The sequence below is a fragment of the Nansenia antarctica genome (genome assembly GCF_963989245.1).
Source record: "Nansenia antarctica genome assembly, chromosome: 18".
NCBI classification, from domain to species: Eukaryota; Metazoa; Chordata; class Actinopteri; order Argentiniformes; family Microstomatidae; genus Nansenia; species Nansenia antarctica.
In genome coordinates this window covers 14,779,460-14,800,719 of record NC_137691.1, presented here as the reverse complement: position 1 = coordinate 14,800,719, position 21,260 = coordinate 14,779,460, and the positions used below count along the sequence as shown (strand labels likewise).

At 44.5% G+C, this 21,260-nt stretch overlaps 1 protein-coding gene and 1 pseudogene across 2 annotated transcripts; both read right to left on the bottom strand.

The window, feature by feature from the left end:
- Window positions 1-7,220: 7,220 nt before the first annotated feature.
- LOC308172994 (uncharacterized protein) lies at window positions 7,221-14,285 on the bottom strand (the record flags this gene model as incomplete). The annotated part of the gene is made up of 6 exons (XM_080547963.1): window positions 7,221-7,228; window positions 13,295-13,447; window positions 13,628-13,763; window positions 13,902-13,977; window positions 14,112-14,207; window positions 14,275-14,285. 6 exons carry the CDS (start codon window positions 14,283-14,285, stop codon window positions 7,221-7,223), a joined length of 480 nt encoding a protein of 159 aa, XP_080404089.1.
- Window positions 14,286-16,758: 2,473 nt separating this feature from the next.
- On the bottom strand, window positions 16,759-20,327 carry LOC308172992 (adenosine deaminase domain-containing protein 2-like; annotated as a pseudogene). The gene is made up of 8 exons: window positions 19,949-20,327; window positions 19,538-19,666; window positions 19,017-19,167; window positions 18,729-18,884; window positions 18,332-18,547; window positions 17,654-17,888; window positions 17,044-17,176; window positions 16,759-16,869 (listed from the first exon to the last, which is right to left on the bottom strand). The product of its transcript is annotated as an adenosine deaminase domain-containing protein 2-like (transcript).
- Window positions 20,328-21,260: the final 933 nt, after the last annotated feature.

Here is a 21,260-nt window from a genome sequence, read left to right as displayed (position 1 = left end):
TACATTTGTATTGACTGAATAAGCCAGACTCATGGAGTAGTTTGCTCCTTACAAACAAAGAGTTCCCCTCTGAGGGAGGAAGAAGACAGTTTCCATTGCTCCCATATTCCACATATTAGTTTTTAGAGCTCAATATTGACTGAGCCATATTGGTAGAGGGTTCAGGGCCTTCCTCACTGCTCTGGCTGACATACAAACACACACACTGTCTAAAACACACTCACATAGACACACACACAGACACACACACACACACACACACACCTTGTCCAGCACTACGTCACTGATCTGAGGCAGTCCCTCTGGCTTCTGCACGCAGGCGGGCGTGAACTGGAAGCCCAGCAGGAAGTCCCGGTTGTACTGGCGCTTCCCATTGGCCTCGGCCAGATCTAGACCAATCAGGGAGTGAGGGAGAGGGAGAGGGAGAGAGAGAGAGAGAGAGAGAGAGAGAGAGAGAGAGAGAGAGAGAGAGAGAGAGAGAGAGAGAGAGAGAGAGGGAGAGAGGGAGGGAGGGAGAGAGAGGGGGAGAGGGAGACAGAGAGAGGGAGAGGGAAAGAGGGAGAGAAAGAGAGGGAGAGAGATAGGGAGAAAAAGAAGGAGAGGTGAGGTGAGGAAAACTAGTTAGGTACAGAATGATAGAAGTCTAACTCTAAATTAAGACATTCATTCAAATCAGTACAAACAAAACAATTCCACAACCTTCACAGTGATCAAGGTCATGTGGAAACAGTAGGGGAGGGGCGAGGAGTTTACGCTCATGCCAATAGCTGTATAATCTGTATAATTAACCCGTCTCATTAACCCTTTTAGACCTAATTATATATTCATATTTTCATATGTGCATTTGATTGGCTATTATTAAATGATAGCATAATGTATCACAACGGCCAACATCACAATTACAATCTGACAAACAACAATTTCAGGCTGTCCACTTAAAATTGTACAATACTGTTCCTATAGACCATCTTAAAAGTCATACTACTAAAACTATTAAAACAACCTCTCGACTAAGACTCCATTAAAAAAAACTTTCAACAACCCTTCCCTCCCTCCTTCCCTCCTCCCTCCTTCCCTCCCTCCCTCCATCCCTCCCTCCCTCCATCCACCCATCCCTCACTCCCTCCACCCCTCCTTCCCTCCATCCTCCCATCCATCCCTCCTTCCCTCCCTCCCTCCCTCCCTGCCTCCCTCCCTCCCTCCCTCCCTCCCTCCATACCTGTAGTGGGACTCTTCCTAGAGAGGCTGTGTGTCTGGGGCTCGGAGGGGCTCTTGCCCTCGGCTGAGACGGGCGCCTCTGGCCCCGCTCTGAGGGGGGCCTCTTTAGTGTCTGAGGGCCTGGGGGCCCTGGCCGCCTCGCTGGCCTCCGCTGTGGCCTGCACGAGTGGCGGAAGGCCAGGGGGAGGGGCCGGCCCGGCGGCGGGGGTGGGGCTGGCGGCCGGCGTGACGGCGGGCACCGCGGCAACAGGTGCCACAGGGGTCGCGGTCACGGCCATCTCAGGGACCACCGCCGTGTCCGTGTCCGTGGTCTTTTCCGAGTCTTTTCGCTCTCTGGAGGCCTGAGCCTGGCTGGTGGTGAGGGCCTGGCTGGTGGTGAGGGCCTGGCTGGGGGTGAGGGCCTGAATGGGGGTGAGGGCCTGGCTGGGGGTGAGGGCCTGGCTGGGGGTGAGTCCCTGGCTGGGGGTGAGGGCCTGGCTGGGGGTGAGGGCCTGGCTGGTGGTGAGGGCCTGGCTGGGGGTGAGGGCCAGAAAATGCTGAAATGAAGATGAATATTAGGACCATTGGTGGATATTTGGTACTAAAAGGCAGCACCTCCACAGAATCTGTGATTCTAATACACTGGAGACAAACAATATGATGCTATGATAAGTTGGTGCTTACCCGGGCCCAAGATTGCAAGTCAGATACCAGCCTCTCCAGCTCCTGGGTTTTCTCCCTGGAGATGCTCAGTTCCTGCCTCGCCTTGTTAGCCTGACCCTGAAGCTCCTGTGCATGGCACTCTGAGGCCTCAGACAGGGCCTTCTCCTGAGAGGCCTCAAGCTCCTTGGCCTGGGTCTCACACTGCTGCACATGCTTTTCCTATACAATGCATAAGAAGAGAGACATTTTAACTAATTACATCACCAATTGTTAGGGAAGGGACAGGGAGGGAGAGAATGATCAGGAAAAGGTCTGGTCAAGTCTCTATACTTTATGTGTTATAGGTTAATATGTGGCAGCACTCAAGAAAAGGCATTTCTAATAACATTCAAAGCCATTTCGGTAGTCTTCACCAACCTCTTATTGTCCCTGACTTTCAATGTTTTATCCAGATCATCACTCACCAGGTCAACAATTTTCTTCTGCAGGCTGTTTAGCTGACCCTGATGTTTGTCTGTGATCTCCTTCAGCTCCTGGTCCTTCCGGCCCAGTTCCTGCTGTTGTTGCTCTTCAGAACGTGCCATCCGTTCCTTCTCCTCTGCCAGTTGGGTCTGTAACTCCTCTAACTGCCTAGGAAAAGGAGGGGGAGAGGGGGATAACTAAACTACTACTACAAACTAGAGGCTCATTCTATGGAACAGTTTTAAAGAATGATAGACTGAATATTGATCATATCGATGGCCGAAACGCAAAACCTCCTATCTGGAAAATGTTCTGATTTGCGGTTTTCACTTTAAATTAAAGTAAAGGCCGATTTAAAGTTCTGCGTCGAATTTACGTGCGTAGCTTACGTAATCTACGTAAGGGGTCTCACACTTTACACTTCTGCGTAGGCCGCGCTGCAATTACACCATCACATCGCTAGGTGGCAGTGTGTTTTCTATGCCCCTGTGCTGTGCCTCTTCCGGTTAGGAACTCAACGGAGCTCAAAGCTCAAAGCGGCATAATAGCGATCTTTTTGTTGTTATGCTTGTTGTAAATAAAAGTTCTATGATGCATTGAAATGACATTAAACTAAGATAATACGATGGTTATCATAATTTTTCAAATCTTTATTAATGAGTAATTACAGAAAAAGTAAATGACATTTCTGTCATGGCTTCCGCATTTTGGCCGACGAGAGAGTCGGAATCATGTGCTACCAAGCGGACCAATCACAGAGCTTATGGTTGCGTAGAAACTGACGCGTTCTTAAATTTTTGGAGATGTGCGCGTCAAGCCTCTCCGTAGGCAAGGCGGGCCCACGCGGGCCCACGCAAGGCTACGGCGTCGATTTTACGCAGAAGTTTAAATCGGCCTTCAGGCTGCACATGATAAGTCTGTCTGTGAAAAAGTGAATTTTGCAGATAGGAGGTCTGAAGTGTTGAAAAACCCACTCAATATAACAAATAACAGTTTTAGAATCACTAAATACTTATAATTTGTGAATTGGATTCACTGTATCGCCAGCCGTCCTGTTCCTAGGCTACTGGGTTAGAGATACATGGCTTTTAAACAAACATGTTTTAAAATGTTCATGTTCAAAAGCAAGGACTGTGTGATCATCTAATTATGTGTAGTTATGTTGATGTTCTATCAGCGTGTTCTGATGTGCTAAACATGCAGTTACATGTCAGTATAGCGATGTTTTCTTTTTAGCTGCTAGGTAGCTCAACGAGATGATACCAACATTCAAATAAGCAAATCTTCTTCAACTATTTTTCAATGTATGACACATCCTTTGAAAGCTTACAATCTGCACTTTCATAATCTCTGAACTGAAAAATTACCTTGCCCTACTTGGGGACTTTTTCACCAGACCATGTCACATATGGAGACAAAATTAACCTCAGTAAGACCTGATAAACCAAGATAGAAATATGGTGAGACCTACTTTAATATAGCAACTATCACATGCTTTATGAGCAACATCTTACTATTTGAGATGAGCATTAAAACTACAGTACAAGTACAAGATGAGTAATTTGTGAATATTTTGTATTCTGTTCAGCAAGCAATGTAAAGACACTTCAACATCACCCAAGATTATACAACTGTAATTTCTTAAATAACACCAAAGGCAAGTCAGGTATCAACATTTGTAAGATAAAAATGAACGTTTCATTGTTCTACAACAGAGCAAATAACATTTGGATTGGCATGTTTGAGGACACACCTCTGCTGAAAATGCAATGTACGAGAGACTTCATCAGAACATTTTTGGGCTGTTAAAGGCATGTACCTTTCTTTTTGAGTGAGGTCTTCATTCATTTTGGTGAGCTGTTCTGAGCGATCACCTGTTGACTTCATCATGTCTGAGATGTCACTTTTGAGTTGGGCCTTGTCCTTTGTGATCTGATCAAGTTTCTCATCCCCAGCCTTTAGCTTCCTCTCCAGGCCTGAATGTGAGAAACACAATTAAATCTACTAGTCAGTCCCTGAACAAGAACACACGCCGTTTTGTTACAACATACACATATTTCCCACACAATGGACATGTCAGTAAAGACAACTTTCCCACACAATGGACATAAACACAACTTTATCACCAAGGAGAGCAATAATGGGGATATTTTGTGATTTTTTTTTATCATCACGTGTCCCCTTTTTAACCAGGCATATTCACACTTACACCGGTGTTTTATGGAATGAAAAATAACCCATAAGGAAGACAATTCATTGGAATTTACTCACACTTTACTCAACTAGAACAAAAAAACAATGTCACATAAATGGTGACTTGTACTGTGTGTGTGCTGTACGTTAAACACCACAATTCTGGCCAAAGCTCTGACCTGCAAGTTGGCTCCTTAGAGCCTCTGATTCATCGGAGAGAGATGTGCATTGCTCCTCCTTTTTGCCAAGCTTCTCAAGCAACTCTGAAAGAAGGAGTTGAATTCAGATTACTTCATGTATCTACAAGTAAGATCTGTCAAACAAAAAGGGTATGAAAGATCAAGCCAAGTAAATACATTTACCTTGCATAGTTTGTGTTGATTTAATCTTCTCATCTGTGCTTTCTTCCAGTTTTTGTTTCTGAGGAAATAAAAAAAGTTATTAGTATGTGTGTGCATGCTGGAATGTGTTGTTCTAAGACACACCTCAAAATTACTCACAATTCATAATGAGACATCCAAGTTATGCTTATACTAAAGACTGAAATTATGGTTTATCCATGATGATATAATAAGTCAAAACCTCTATAGGCATCTAGCCTCTTGAAGAATGTGTCACCACCATGTGATGAATCTGTGTAGCACAACATTGCATTCTTTGTAGCATTCACTAGCATGCTGATGATGCTATGCTCTTCCTTACCTGAGCTTACCTTAAGTCCTATCCCAACAGTCATGCCACCCATGCCCAACCCCTGGCTCCTCACCACCCTTCTGTAGGCCCCATAACTCACCAGCTCCTGCTCCAAGGAGCTCTTTTCCTGCTGAACAGAGGTCAGGCTGTGCTGCACAGAGAGAAGCTTCTGCTGCTGTCCTTCCAACTCAGAGCTTAACTCGTTGAACTATAGCACAGGCCCGATGGTGACACCATGCATGGACATGGAGGACATTTTGAAGAAAACAAAATGACAATAAGTAAACAAAATAAATATGGAGGAAAGGGTAATAATGAATAAAAATAAATTCAAGTAAGGAATTTGATGAAAGGGATAAGCTATAACAGATAGTATCATACAGATGTATTCCATGATCAATTGGCAAATGTGTTAGTTATAACATATGGGATTGGATATACATTTGGAGATTGAAAGGGTGATTGACAATGGGAAGATGGATGTAGGCCCACCTTGACGCCCTGTGAGCGGGCCTGGCTCTGGGCCTCCTCCAGCTGGGTCCTCAGGCTCTGGAGTTCTAAGTTACCTTGAGTTTCCTGGGAATTCAGGGCCTCCATAGCTGCCACCTGCTCTTGGGCCTCTCTGGCTCTGTCCTGGACCTGCTGGACTAACTTTGCTTCGTTGTCTTCCAGCTCCTTTACTTTCATCTCAGCAGCATGCAGTTTGCCCAGCACATCCTCCATCTCCACCAGGTGCTGCTCCTCAGCACTCTCCACACTGGTCCGCAGAGACTCATCCAGATGCTCCTTCTCTTCTGACACAATCAGCAGCTGTGATTTTAGCTCCTCTGTCTCCTGTGCCAAGACTGCAGCCCCTGCCCTGTGCCTGGCCCCTGCCTCCTCCAGCGCTAACTTGTGGTCCACCTTCAGCCTCTCCAAGGCACTCTTGGTCTCTACTAGCTCTGTCGCCTGGGCACCTTCCCCTTTGCTGAAGGACACCTTCAACCCCTCCATTGCTTGTTGGTGAGAGGCAATGGCAGATTCCAGCTTAGAGCGCCACAACTCTATGATGTCTGCATTTTCCTTCCCACCTTGGCTCAGGCGCATTCGCAACTGCTCGTTGTCACCGGAGAGCCTCCCGGATGAAGCCTGAAGCTGGGCCTGTGCTTCACGGTGGGCTTTCTCTTCAGCCCCCATCCTCTCCTTTAGCTCAGTCAGCTCACCCTGTTGATTGGCTTCCTGAGAGGCCAGCTGAGCTCTTAGTGTGATCACCTCCTCAAGAAGAGGTGAGGCAGTGGAGTCAGCACCCTCAGAGACCTGTTGGGACTCCAGACGCAACCGCAAGTCGGCCACTTCCCTTGTCCGCAGAGAGAGGTCCCTCTCCAGCTCCATGATGCGGGACTTCTCGGACACCGTGGCAACCTATAGGACAGGACAACTCTGGCTCAAAAAGAGTGTGTTCTGTATACACTTGCAAGACAAGGTAACTGCTGAATATCCCTGGCATCGCGCAAGTCTTTGAGGAAGGGTCTGTATTGAGTTTAAATAGGGCCCTATACAAACACGTGGCAGAGAGGTCCATCATAGCAGTAGTATAAGTACATCAAATGACACTCTAATCCCACATTTGTAATAGGATGCCTGTTCCTAATGTATTGCGCTGCCCTCTAGTGGATATAGTTTGGTGGTACCAAAGTTCAAAACACCAGAGGTGTGCTGTGTGAGAACTGATATTATCAGTTCTCACACAGCACACCTCTGGTGTTTTGAACTTCAGCCCCCAGGAGCTGCAGTGTCTCCTGGTTTTCATACTTCGAATTAGATCTGGAAACCCAGACGTGTACACTCTCAGTGATTCATTACATCAATTGAAAAAAGAAAACCAGCAGAGACTGTGGCCCTTAAGGATTGCAGTTGAATGCCCTTACCATATTGGTTATGATACACCTAAGGGAGGAACACATTGGCTAGGAATAGGAGCAGGAGAAAGACTTGCAAGAGATGGGGAACCCCAGATAAGCAGGCTGGGAGGGTCAGGTGTCTGAGACACAGGATAACTGGGAACAAGGGGGGGTTGGGGATAGGGAAACTGACTGGCTACTCAGCAGCACCAGCATCAGGGCTTAAAGTGGGGAAAAATGCTGTGCCTGAAACTTTTTCTTGGGGAGGGGTGTCACAGTTTGAGATATTGGGAGAGCGGGTACATAAGACAGCTTCTTGTCTCAATGTTTAAATGCATTAATACTATTTTATAGTCAATACAAAATATATGTCTCAATGTTAAAATGCATTAATACTGTTTTATACTCAATACAAAATAAACGTAATGCTTTGTACTACTAACATACATACACCTAGACTAGAGACTGTCATCATTCTCTCCTAGTGGGAGATCTTACCTCACAGATGAGGACAGTGGGTGAGTCTTCGTCTGGTTGACCGAGGTCTGGGTTTCCCACAGGGTGGGTCAGGACACACGCCTCAGTCACTGGCAGATCCTCCACGGTCAGGACTAGTAATATCAAACATGATTATGTTTATTGGTAGGGTTTCTAGAATGTTCTACAGGCTATATAGGTGGTTCACAACAACACACAAGTGTTGTAATCATTTCTGAACTAATAAATGCACTCTATTATAGTGGGTTGATGTTATGTACTGTAATGTGATTTGTAAAATTCGAGCCATGCTTGCCGTAGCTAAATTACCGTCCAACTTTGTCCACTCGGTGGACTAGAAGGAATAATGACATTGACATTATGAGCTTAGAATGATAAGGTTCTATCCAGTGGCGTACCGAAAATCCCGGGGGCCCCCCGCAAGGTGGCGGCGGGGGCCCTTTCGCAACGGAGGTTTAAAAAAAACGTGCGTTTTTTAGAGTCCGATGCGTTATTGACGTTGTGAAATTTCGCAATATGCACTCTACATTCTAAATGCTTGACTTAGCAAAAGGTACAAGTGAGAGCAATAGCCTATGACTAAAACCAAATGGTAGACCACATCAGTATCATAACATAAGTATCATCATCAGTAACATCAGTAGCTGAATGATGTACCTGTATGATGCACTGGCATTCTGTGACTGTGAACCTGGCCGGACCCTGCCCTTCTGCCTGAGTTTGAGTATGATGCTGCCCAAATAAATGTTATTGTTTAGTGCTGTACGCTTTCGTGGTATTATATTGTGTGAATTATCATCTGTATGTTGTTTTTAGAGAATCTACCACCACCTAAAGAATGCTTATTGTACTTGTATCCATGTTGAGAGTGAATGACACAGGGACAGACAATCAGGCAGCAAGGTGCACCGAAGCGAACTGACGCTGAACCCCTCATATAGGGCTTTCACACCGGCAAAGAACCGTGCCGGTTCGCGTTCGCATGCCAGCTGCAGTAACACTGGCCTCCACAGTGGTGCTGCTAGCAACAGGTGCATCAACGACGTTTGTCCCTGACCCAGTGCTAATCGCATCCCTACCCGTTAGTCTCAGAAGCTGCATTGGGTAAAAGAAAAGATGACATTTTTCGAAGTTTAAAAAAAAAAACATTTTTCGAAGTTTCGAAAAAAAATAACCTACCTTCCTCCTCAGTGATAACAGGGGCCTCTTGAGAGCCCCAGGTCTTACAGATGTAGTATGAGCCAGCAGCGGCTCCTACTAGGCCAGCCGCGATGACAAATTCGCGTCTTCTCAGCTGGTTTAGAACAAAACTCATCTTTTAATTAATCGTCTCTTGTCTAGCTACTTCTTACATCTCCTACTGTCAGAAGGCTACTGAAGTGAAAGACTGTCTGAAACGGCTTTGCTATGTCACCTATGATGTCACAATGTACAGATCTATGTTAGAATTATAAGGTTCTATCTCCATTTTTGGTCATTATTTTTATTTTTTTACATAATCTGATCCATTAGGTGTTTATTAATGCCTGTGTGGTGTTATTTTTAAAATGTTTATTTTTTTGGGTTAGTAATTAATAAAATACAAAGGTTCCATCTCACAAAACATAAACCGAGTTGGAGTTACAAGGTTCTATCTCCAGTAGATTCAGTAGTGTTTGACAGCTCTCTCTCTAAGAGAAACTAAATCATACATCTTTGGGGGTCGCTAATAATACATTACCACAACCATTATTTGATCAAAAATGTCAATGTAATGAGTATTATTTATATTTATTTATATGATAAATATTCTAAAATAAACACGTTATCCAAAACAACGACGCGCACCATTAATCTCCTGTGAATGACAGTAGGCCTGTAAGGGTCTCTCTCTCTCTCTCTCTCTCTCTCTCTCTCTCTCTCTCTCTCTCTCTCTCTCTCTCTCTCTCTCTCTCTCTCTCTCTCTCTCTCTCTCTCTCTCTCTCTCTCTCTCTCTCTCTCTCTCTCTCTCTCTCTCTCTCTCTCTCTCTCTCTCTCTCTCTCTCTCTCTCTCTCTCTCTCTCTCTCTCTCTCTCTCTCTCTGTCTCTCTCACACACTGCGTGCGGCTAGGTGGTGGGCCGAATGCGTTTATCGCGAAGTTTATCTTTTTCCATCTACAGAGTAAACGATCTCTTACATATGATATTAAGTAATTGATTTATTTGTTTGCAGCTGATTTTCACAAACGTATTTTTTAATAGTCTGTCTGCTCAGGCACATCGCTGGTCGCTCTAGTTGATAAACCAATCAGAATTCGAGTACGGCTTCATTAGGACCCCGAAATGTAAACACTGGCTGACTGGATGTTAACCCTAGCAACCGCGGGGAAATAAAGAGATGTGATGAATTATGGAGTGTTGTATGCATTTCACAAACCGAACGGACAATATTATTATTATTATTATTATTATTATTATTTGTACATTGTTCTCTACAGTGGGTGATTCTTCAGCTCAAAGTGCTTTAATCATTATATAATCTTAATTTAATTATTTTGTAACTTAAATGCAATATTAAAAGCATGGGTTTTTATAATCTTAATTTAATGATTTAGTAAAGATGGGTTTTTAGTCTTGACTTGAACAAATTATCTGAGGTTGCATCCCTAATGTATATGCAGTATGCCAACATACGAAACATTGAAAGAGCCCACAAGAGAAGGGAAAAATCAGTACAGGAGGCTGCAGGTTTTTTATAGCAATATAAGTTATTTATAAGAACAAGATGATATAAACAAGCTAAGATATGACGTGAACATTATTAACAATATGATATAAACAAGCTAAGATATGACATGAACAAGATGTGAACAAGGCATCAATGGGTCAGGTTCAGCCCTGCCAGGTCAGGTCCAGAAGATGTGCAGTGCAGTCCAGGGCTGAGCATCTGGGGTTACCTGGGTAAACAGATTAGGAGAGTTTTAAATAAACTAGGCTATAACTTTGGAAGCATTACTACTTTTACTATTGTTGTGGGAACAGTGAGGAAGATAGACATTGGGGAAATGCTGGTCTACAGTCTGGGACCCTTTCCTGCAGCAATTGCGAACATAGATGGCTCTCTTGTGAAAACTGACAAAGCCAAATTAATGCACTTTCTAGAAGGATCAGTAAATCCACCAGCCACAGTTGAAATCCCTGATGGCTCAACCTGGGTGTGGGATGCAATGGCACTAGTACAGGCTATGAAACCTCAAGATACATTTGGAAGATTTGCCAACAGTGCACTAATGTACCTGATCAACACAGCCAAAGTGAGTAAATCTAAAGTGGTGCATTTTGTCCCTGACACCTACAAAACACTGAGTATAAAGAACGCAGAAAGAGGTCGACGAGCAACAAAAGGATGTCAGTTGACAACAATATATTCAGCTGACCAGAAGACACCAAGACAATGGTCCAAGTTCTTGGCTTGTGGCCAAAACAAAGAAAATCTACAACAGTTTCTTTTTGAGACATGGTCCAAGTCCAGGAAAGACCAAATTCAAGACATCACTTTGATTGTTGGACATGGGTCTGAGTGTCATGTGATCAGAGTCAACAGCAGTGGCACAGAACTTGAGGTTTTACCACTGCTCACACTGTTCTCAATACAGGAGGAGGCAGACACCCGGCTGTTGCTTCACTGTGCACATGCCTCACAGTATAGCTCACATGTTGTGATCAGCAGTCCTGACACAGATGTGTTTGTACTGGCTATCGCTTTCTGTAAGGAAATAGGAGCAAACCTGTACTTCCACACAGGGAAAGGGACAAACAAACGCACCATACACGTACAGAGAATACACAGCCATCTTGGAGATGAAGTCTCTGATGCGCTAATTGGATTTCACTGTTTCACCGGCTGTGATACAGTGAGTGCACTGCACGGCAATGGAAAAGTGAAGGCCGTAAAAACACTCCTGTCCAACAAAGAGCATTGTGCTACTTTCCAAAAGTTGGGAACAGCTTTTCAACTGCCAACAGAGCTTTATGAGGAAATTGAGGCATTTACATGCAACCTCTACGACCACAAAGGCTGTAGGGATGTAAATGTAGCTAGGTGTCAAATGTTTAAGAGTGGGAAGTGCAATGACCGAAGTCTACCACCAAATAAAGATGCCTTGCACAAACATACTCAGCGGGCAAACTACCAGGCAGCCATATACAGGAGGTCCCTTGAGAGCCAGCCAGACATCCCTCTGCCAATGAGCCATGGCTGGAAGATAGAGGGAGATTTCTTTGAGATTGACTGGATGTCACTTCCCCCAGCCCCAGTCGCAGTTTTAGAGCTTGTATACTGCTCCTGCAAAAAAACAAAATGTGTGAAAGGGAGATGCACATGCAAATCTAACAACCTACCATGTACAGACATGTGTCTGTGTTTGCACTGCGAAAACACACTAGTGTTATAAATGTTCTCTAACACTTGAATCTTTGTCTAGTCTCGTCAATTATAGGCAAGGCAAGTGAAGATACACTTAGTCTGGGTTTTGTCTTACCAGCTCACCTCGTAAAAGTGAGACGATTGACAATATCAAAAACATGCTTGCACACAAGTTAATGTTACTGGTCCCAATTTGGCACAATTATTACTGAAATAATTGAGAATAGAGACATTGTTGACATACGTAAACTAGCTGTTGTAGCCTTTAAAGTTAGATAACTAGCGTGTTAATTAATTAGCTTCACAATCGTGGGTGACGTTAGTTCGGATTCTTCACTAAAATAGCATATAGAACATGTTTGTATTGACACAACATGACATGGACTTGTTCATTAATATGTGATATAAATTAGTATGACATGCACATCTTACCTGAAACATGACTTGACAGTAAAGTTATCCGAAACAACTCAGTCTTCTTGTCTTTCCAGATAATAGTTGTTTACTTCCTAGTTCCGTATTTTGAAGGAATATCATTGGCAGACGTCAAGTCAGGTGACGCTTTAACGGGTTTTGATTGGTTAGCGGCATAGTAGCCCCAAGCATTCTCCTTATTAACTTATGGATCGTAAGTTTACTTTTCATAAAACGTCGATCGAAAATCGGCTGCCAACCGACGGAAACATGTTCCAAAAAAAACTATTTAGCTTATATGAAAAAATCAACTAGTCTGTAGTTGTAGATCAATCATTTCACAAACGGAAGCAGATAGACAGCTTCGGCCCACCGCCTAGGCAGGTACTTCCTGCCCTTCTCATCTCTCGAGGGAACAAACACACACAGGTTAAAAAGACCAGTGGGATAACGAGTCTGATCACTGACACCTGTCCGATAGCCTACTCCCCCCCCCCCCCTGCACGGGAGAGGAAATCGGCCACGACCATCTGCGCCCCCGGCCTATGAACCACCGTGAAATTGAAGGGCTGCAACGCGAGGTACCACCGGGTGATCCTCACGTTGGTACTTGGTATCCTTCATGCGGTGGAGCCACTGCAGGGGAGCATGGTCGGAGTAGAGGGTGAACGAGCGCCCCAGCAGGTAGTACCGGAGGGCGCCGACCGCCCACCGAATGGCCAGACACTCCTTCTCCACCGTGCTGTACCTGCCCTCCCGCTCCGACAACTTTCGGCTCAGGTACAGCACCGGACGGTCGGCTCCCTCCACCTGCTGGGTCAGCACCGCTCCCAGACCCCTATCCGACGCGTCTGTCTGCAGAGAAAAAGGAATGTTAAAGTTAGGAGCATACAAGACTGTCTCCCCACACCATATCGCTGGTACCAGTGCAAGTAGGCCCTGGCTTGCAGCATCTCTCCAGCACGCTGAACAACATGGCCCAGCAGACAGGAAACGCTGCTGTGATTGGAACACACAGTGAGGAGGCGTGAGGAAGCCGAGTCTCCCAGTGTGTTGTGAGGGTCTGAAATCAAATACAATTTGACACAAACACACCTTCAATACTTTGGAGTCGGACAGCCATTTTACATTGCTAATTTACCACTCACATACTTCCTAATGTACAGAATCAACTCAATTGCTGTTAAGCTGTTAATCGTATCTGAAATGGATCATTTGAAATACAGGCATGTTCATTGCTCACCAGTCCAATGGTCCACAGGAAATGGGTTCCAAGAGACACAGCGGTGGCCTTTTTTCAACTTCTGAATGGCATTTGACACAAGGAAAGAGTTCTCCTTTTCACCCCTGGCAACAGCCAACACTGCCCGACTACTATACTGAGGGAAAAGTAGAGTCAAAGATATATGAAGAAAGGAGATGAGATATCGTCAGTAAAACAAAGTTCAGCAGATATAATGATCTCGTTCAGCAGGGAAAATGGGTATAATAGAATAGAATAGTTTGTCAAAGGATACAGATGTCCCTGCGGACGAAAGCTGTGGAACTGCATGGAGGGTGCGGTTGGCCAAGGAGTCCCAGTGTGACTTCTCACTGAAATGTGGACAGCATCAATAAAACACATCTGCATGGGTAAAAATGTTTAAACTGAACCCTAAAAAAGGACAAATTAATTGATGCTGCTGCCTGGTATTCACGATCATACAACAAGACGTGTAACACTACACAGAGAGTAGGCCTGGGTGGTGGACAGGAGTTTAGCTGCAGGCGAGGGGCAGACAGACCTCATCAGCTCCCAGGGCTCTATGCCTAAACTCAACCCACTGGAGATGCAGGAAAGAAACGACAAAACATCAGCGAAAATAAGACAGACAGAGACAATGGACATACAAAGTGAACATCATTAATCAGCGATGTACAATGTGTTGCCTACGCCGACGACAATGGTGAGGTCACCCTCCTAGAGTGTGTGTGACTGTGGACACCTGCAGGGGTGCAAACTGGTGATGGCCCAAAAAGGTGTTATGCTATATTTAATGTGCTTTGTGTATAACGTGTTCAATTATGAGGATTGATGTATCTGGCTGATCCTATTTGCTGTAGATGGGTGGTTTAATGTGATGATCACACGATCGGTCGGTCATACTGTATCGCTTTTGGAAGTGCACTGATTGCGTGCCAGTCTCCTAATTTTAGTTACGTAGGCTATCCCTGGCATTTATTTAATTCTTGCTCTTGTAAGTGTGCTGGGTTGGTGCCAATTATTGACCTGTGCGCATTGTAATGAACAACTTGGCCTCTCCATGCTATAAAGTAACTTGCATTCAAATAATTTTAGCTCAGGCCTACTCGGGTCGACAAGGCCTTGTAATAAACCAGCTTCGCCTGTGTTTATTGTGTGCTGCATTCTGATAATTGTAGGTCTAGTCTTCATCGGTAGGCTCCGTGTCCAATTTAGCCTCTGCAACCTACTATTCATGTCAGTGTTGCATGACGAATACCATAGCATATCGGATTATATAGAATAGTTAATAATAATTGTGCCCCCCCATGCAGTTCATTGGCCCACCCTAAGACTGGGCCCTGGTGACGGGTCTGTGTACTCTGCCTTTGGTTTGGAACACTTACAAAGTGAGGTTATACTTAGCTGTAGCCAGGGGCGCCGCTAGGGGGTGGTAAGTTAGGACGATTCTAAGGCCCCAGCACTGACAGGGGCCCATGAGAATATATATTTTAAATACATTATATTTATAAATAATATTATTATTATTATTATCATAAGGACGTTAATGTAGCCGACTTCAAATTATAATTCTATGTATTAAAAAAAGTCACAAAAGAAACAAACTGGAGTTTTGTTTCTCTATGTTTAACAAAATTGAGCCTTATTATTTACCCCTCTATTTATTCATTGCATAGTTCAGTCCACCGCGCGCGAGCTGCTAGACTAGACGCAGTGGTTCTCAAAGTGTGGCGCGCGCCCCCAGAAGGGGGCGCAATAGCAATACTGGTGGGGCGCGAGAGACTGGGGAGGTCAACAATTAACACTCAGGTGAACTCTTTGACTTGTTCTAATTGTAGCTTCATAATCTTCGGAATGGAGTCATTTCTGATGACTGTGCAGGAGCAGCACGCCACCAACGTGCTGATGGAGACGGTGTCGCGCTCCCTGGAGCTCCTGTCTGAGTCGGTGCAGCAGCTGGCCGAGACGCAGCAGGAGTTTGTGCGTGAGTCCCTGCAGCTCCAGAGAGAGACTGTGAACGTGCTCAGAGACTTTGCCAGCGGAGCCCTGAACCTCATGCACGACAAGCTCAATGGACGACCGGCGCTATAGCAACAGAGGCCCCCCTGTGACGGTGTAACAGGCAGCCGAAGTCAATATGGTGCCTAGTATCAGAGGTCTCCTTTAGGACAAATGCATTTAGTGATGTGAATTAAGGTTGTCAATGCTTTGATCGAAAATGTACCTTAGTATAACGTGATTGAATGACGGTTGCCTCTACAACGTGTTTGAAGATTGTAACTTATAGTTACATCGCCTCACTAATTGTGTTTGTCATAATCAGGCAAAATCTGATCAGTTTACATCAGATACCAAGCACGATCTTGACTTGTCACCTCCAAAGACTTATCTGCCCCCCCCCACCCCCTGGTGCTGGACTTCTATAATCCTTTTACACTGGGCACAAGATTGACGCTTGGTCAGTACTTTAGGTATTTCCAGGGGTTTGTGTTCTGAATTACTGTATGTAGGGGTCATCTTCCTGTCACCCTAACCAGTCCAAATAATAACTGTCACATAGGAAAACTAATAATTGGATTTTACCATTTCTAGAAAGACTTATGCGTGCAAAACGTATGCATCCATTTGTTTCGTCTGATCTCAGATGGTTAATGGGGTATAGTTGGTGACAGAGCAGCTTAAATTTTAAGGCACTTTGCCAGTTCAGTTTTGTTCTTTTAAGTGGCTTGTTGTATCATGTGAAAATATGATAAACCTGTTTCTGAGAGTTTTTTTTATTTAAAAAGACATTTTAAGTTAACTCTTGTATTAACTGTCCCGGTGTACTAATGTAAGGAGATTTCGGAGATGGTGTGGTACATGTAAATAAATTACATTGATTACCTTTGGGGATTTAGGTCCTAAGCTTGGGCAAGATATACTTGTTTGTTTTCCCTTCTAATGCAATACTTCAAACTAAATCTTCAGACTTTTCTGTTTTTATTTTGCACATTATTGAACATGAACATGAATGTGAAACCAAACAGAACTTCAAACTAAAGAACATTAAGCATGCAGTAATGCTGAAATTAGGCACAAATCACAAATTCAAACTCCTCTTTGAAACAAAACTACGCCCACACCCATGGGACTCAGTGGCTGAAGCTGTCGACCAGGTGTTTGGAGTCCCAGGGTCCTGCGCCATTGGAGAGGAACTGGTGGTTGACAACCATCTTGGCATTCTGATAGAGACTGGCTTCCAACTGAGGGAAGAAGGAACACATCACACAAAATTCACATTCATGCTGTCAACACAATCTTGGCCAGATGATATTCGGTAGCACATGATATGGCTACGATGTCGCCTATATGCAGTGCAGACAAATACAGGTCCACGGGTGCCAGGATATCTACTGATTCATGGCTCAACAACTCACCTTGGCACTGTGATAGGTTTGGAGGTTCAGTAGAGAACTTTGCCCACTCAGCTTTGCAATTTTGCAGAAGTAACAGTAGAGGGCTCTCTTGCACAGTCTGCTGGAGAAGCCAGGCCCACTCACAGTTGGGGAGCTAAGGGGCCAGAGAGAGCATTACGCCTACATAGAAAGCTCCCTCCACAATGAAATTATACATTTACATAATTTGTTTTTAAATGTTTGACATTTACCAGACGCTTTTATCCAAAGCAACTTACAAACGTGTCTAACAAGTAAGTGAATCACATCAGTCATCATAAGAACAAATCAATGCTAGGAGCAGGTGCTATTGGCAGTCACAATGCTAGAAGAAGGAAGGATCTTTTTTATATATACAGTAGAGGAACTGTACAGGGTAGTGGGGAGTGAAGAGGTCTTTACAGTCAAGATGGACAGGCAAGATGTAGTCTGAAGAGATGGGTCTTCAGTACCCATCAGACTTCATTGTAATAGTAGTATACCAAGTACGTAAAGTATGAAAGTAGTCATCGAGATCATCTATGTTTCATCAAAAATACTTAAATTGTTCCCATGTTACGAGCATCGTCTACCAGTAGCACCATTGACTTACCCATCGACAACAAAGCCTGTTGTGCTGTCCAGCACCTCGATGCTCAGGTCCCCGAGGCACCAGTTGATGCTGAGGTCTTTGCAGTGGCGAGAGCTGTGTTGAGGCGCCACCCCGTCACAACCGAGGAAGAATATCCTCTGTTTCCTAAAGGGTGGGACCAGCTGCTCCTCCCAGTCATCCCCCAGGCGATTGTTGATTGCGTCCGACACGTTGTCCGAGTTATAGCTGGAGTCACCTGAACGGACCAGTAAACCAGAACCAAGTTCTCAAAATTAACCAGTTAAGGCCCCAATACAATTCTAGAACACTGCTGTAGATTGCTGAGAATTGTCAAGATAAAGATAAAATATTAGAACAAGCCTGAGAAAAGTATCACACACCAGTATTACACAGCACATTATTCAGGGAAAACAGACTAGATTGAGAAAGATTCGGTGACTATTTAAAAATGTACCAAAAGTCAGCATTAAGATTCTGGTTGTTGTGTTTGTATTATGGTTTGAAAACCAAAGCCGTCAACGGCTACTTACCGTAGAACATAGAACAGCCATTCCTGGCCGGGGGACGGGGGGGACTAGAGGCTTAATACCTCCCAGTGTCACTGGAGCACTGTCCGTCAGTCCTACAAGGGAGGGCGGCCTATGCTACTGTGATTGTAATGCATCCTTGGTTACTTACCTAGGACCACATTGATGATGTAGAGTGGCTCAATTAAGTGGCTCAGCAGCGCCCCCTGGACCCCGGTGACGGCCCAGCGGCAAAGTTTGTCACTGTCGGACATGCAGCAGACCCGGGCGGGCGCCCCACACACCCGGATGGAGGAGAGCCACAGGGATCAGAGAACCCTTAGCATGGCACTGCAGCATCAGGGAACTGTAGAGATTCAGGGAGTTCCTATGGGGACAGAGGATGCACACAATCACTCTCACTGGGTCACTCAATTAGATCACTAAATTAGTGAAATGTCCATCCAATACTTACACTTCTGAGTGGATGCAAGCAATTAAGATTTCCGCATTGGACACTCAACAACAGCAGCCAGTATGAAAATGCACACACTCACATGGAACCGCACTATGCTGCCCCTCTTGGGGTCTGGTTGGTGTAGAGGTGAAGGTAGGTTTTGGGCTTGAGCTGTAGCAGTTGGCTGTCTGAGTTTCTCTCGTAGATGGAGCGCTCCTTGCACTTTGGGTCATGGCTGAAGAACAGCAGAAGCTGCTTGTACAAGAACCTGAATAGAAATACAGGATCGGACACATCATTTGCTAGTCTCCAGTATTAATAGCTAAACAAACCAAACAAGTGAGTGAAGTGAGTAAGTAAGTCCAGACGATCCAACAAAACTCCTGTCAGGCTGATGTACCTTTGGAGAGCCCGTCTGGCGATGACCATGGCATGGCAGTCATGCACCATGGTGCCACTGAAGCAGAGCCAGTCACTGCAGCTTGACTCGCCCGTGCCCAACGCCACAACGTTGTAGCGCACATAGGACTGGCCCCAAGTGTCACACAGCTCTGGAGAGGGAATAATGTGGGAGAATCACATCCATAAACTATTCACAATCTATAGACATATATATATATATATATATATATATATAACACACATGGACGACACATAAACTGTGTGTGCGTACATTAGACATGCTCATCAAAAATAGGTGTCATTTACAGTCGTTAACATATTTTTGTAGTGTATTATTATTGAATAGATTCCAGGGACGGAGTTGAAAAGGTGAGAAGGTCAACGAGAGTTGTGGAAACAGACCTTCTTGGGGGGTTCGGATGCATAAAAATAAAAAAAGACGTGATTTTGGATAAAAAATCGAAAAGGTGACTAGTTTGCATCCCTGAGATTCCCCAGTGAGCAGAGAGAAGACCTCACCTCTCTCCAGGACAAAGGCAGCCAGGCTGCTCTTGCAGCTGTGGAACTGGGAACACTCCCCCAGGAGGTCGTCAAACACGTTACTGGACACTGCTGCCATCCGATGCATGTGCCAGTCAGTGTAACCCACTAGAAAAGCAGATGCTTTCAGAGTCAGAAGAAGAGATGTACTAACCCTGACTCTTGGCAGATCATGCAGTATGTAGGCTACAGTATGGAAGACTATTCAATCAAACTGTTAGAAAAGGCAAACAGGTTTATGCCCCATGTTATAATCCTCAAGCCTAGCTGTGAATGTTTCCACTGACTTCCATCACAAAATAACCTGTTCCCTTCTAAATACACTCACAAGTTGTTTAATATGAATTAAATATCAGTTTGATCATCAAGTGAGAGCACCTGGCCCCTAACCTCCACTCTTGGGGCTGCTCTGCAGGTTGTTTGACTGGTCCTGGAGCCCCAATTTTAGAAAGCTGTTGTCCAACTTGGGTGGGGATGTGCCAAGGAGGGAGAGGCCATCACTGTCGTCATCATCATCAGAGTCGTCCTCCTCCTCCTCCTCCAGCATTGGGTCAGGCAGTATAAGGCTATGCAGGGGTTTGGCGAGGGAAGACCTCATGGGCCTATAGTCCTCTGGTAGCAGAGCCCCAAAAACGTCTGGGTTACTGGAATCAGTGTCACCACTTACACAGAAATGTCGTCCAAAAGCGCCGCTGCTGCTGCCCCTGTGCATAAGAGAGGCCCCTGCCTTTCTAGGCAGCCGGCTACGTACAACATCTTCGTCCACCATGATTAGTACCTGCAGTGAACACAGAGTGCATGGGAATTCATTTAACACATGCATCAGTTGTTAGAAAGAGATGCCATTCGTAAACTAAAGTAAAGGCTAAAGGATACATCTGAACGGTAGGCCATTGTGATGGTAGTCCGTGTTAAGACCTAGCATTGTAGTACCACTGCACTGGACTGGCATCTTATGAGATGCTTTCGTGGATTTTTTCATAAAAACATTTTCTGATACAACAACAACACTAGAACCGTGTGTATGATTATCTGCAAATGTCTCCCTCACATTAAAATGCTGCTGGCATCCCGAACGACATCTGTGGTTGAAGTATGGTGGAAGAAAAAAAAAGCGCACGTGCAGTTTTGGCTAAACTAATTAGCTCGCTATCCTACTCAACCAGATTTTTTGTTGAAATATAATTAATTTCAATTGTTCTTTGTTTCACTCTATTCGACCATTATGTATGCCGGTTAGTCTCGTTGAGTTAAAATAAAATGTTCTGGTCTATATTTCAATTTTAGATAAAAGTTATAGGTAACTAGCAGGTGGCGCTGTGCAGACTCGATTACTGTACGAGTTAAGTTCATTCATTTATGAGTGAAGTTAAGGAGCTAATATATAACATTACTCTGTGTTGTAAGAATGATCTCTGTGAGAGATATTTATCGTTTTATCTTACCTGGCTTGTTAAGGGCTCATGATATGACAACGCAGGGATGTGACTGAACATAAGTTATACTGCACATACAGGGGCGCCGCTAGGGGTGGTAAGTTAGGACGATTCTAAGGGCCCAGCACTGACAGGGGCCCATGAGAATCTTTTTAAAAAATACATTATATTTATAAATAATATTATTATTATTATTATTATCATAAGGACGTTAATGTAGCCGACTTCAAATTATAATTCTATGTATAAAAAAAAGTCGCAAAAGA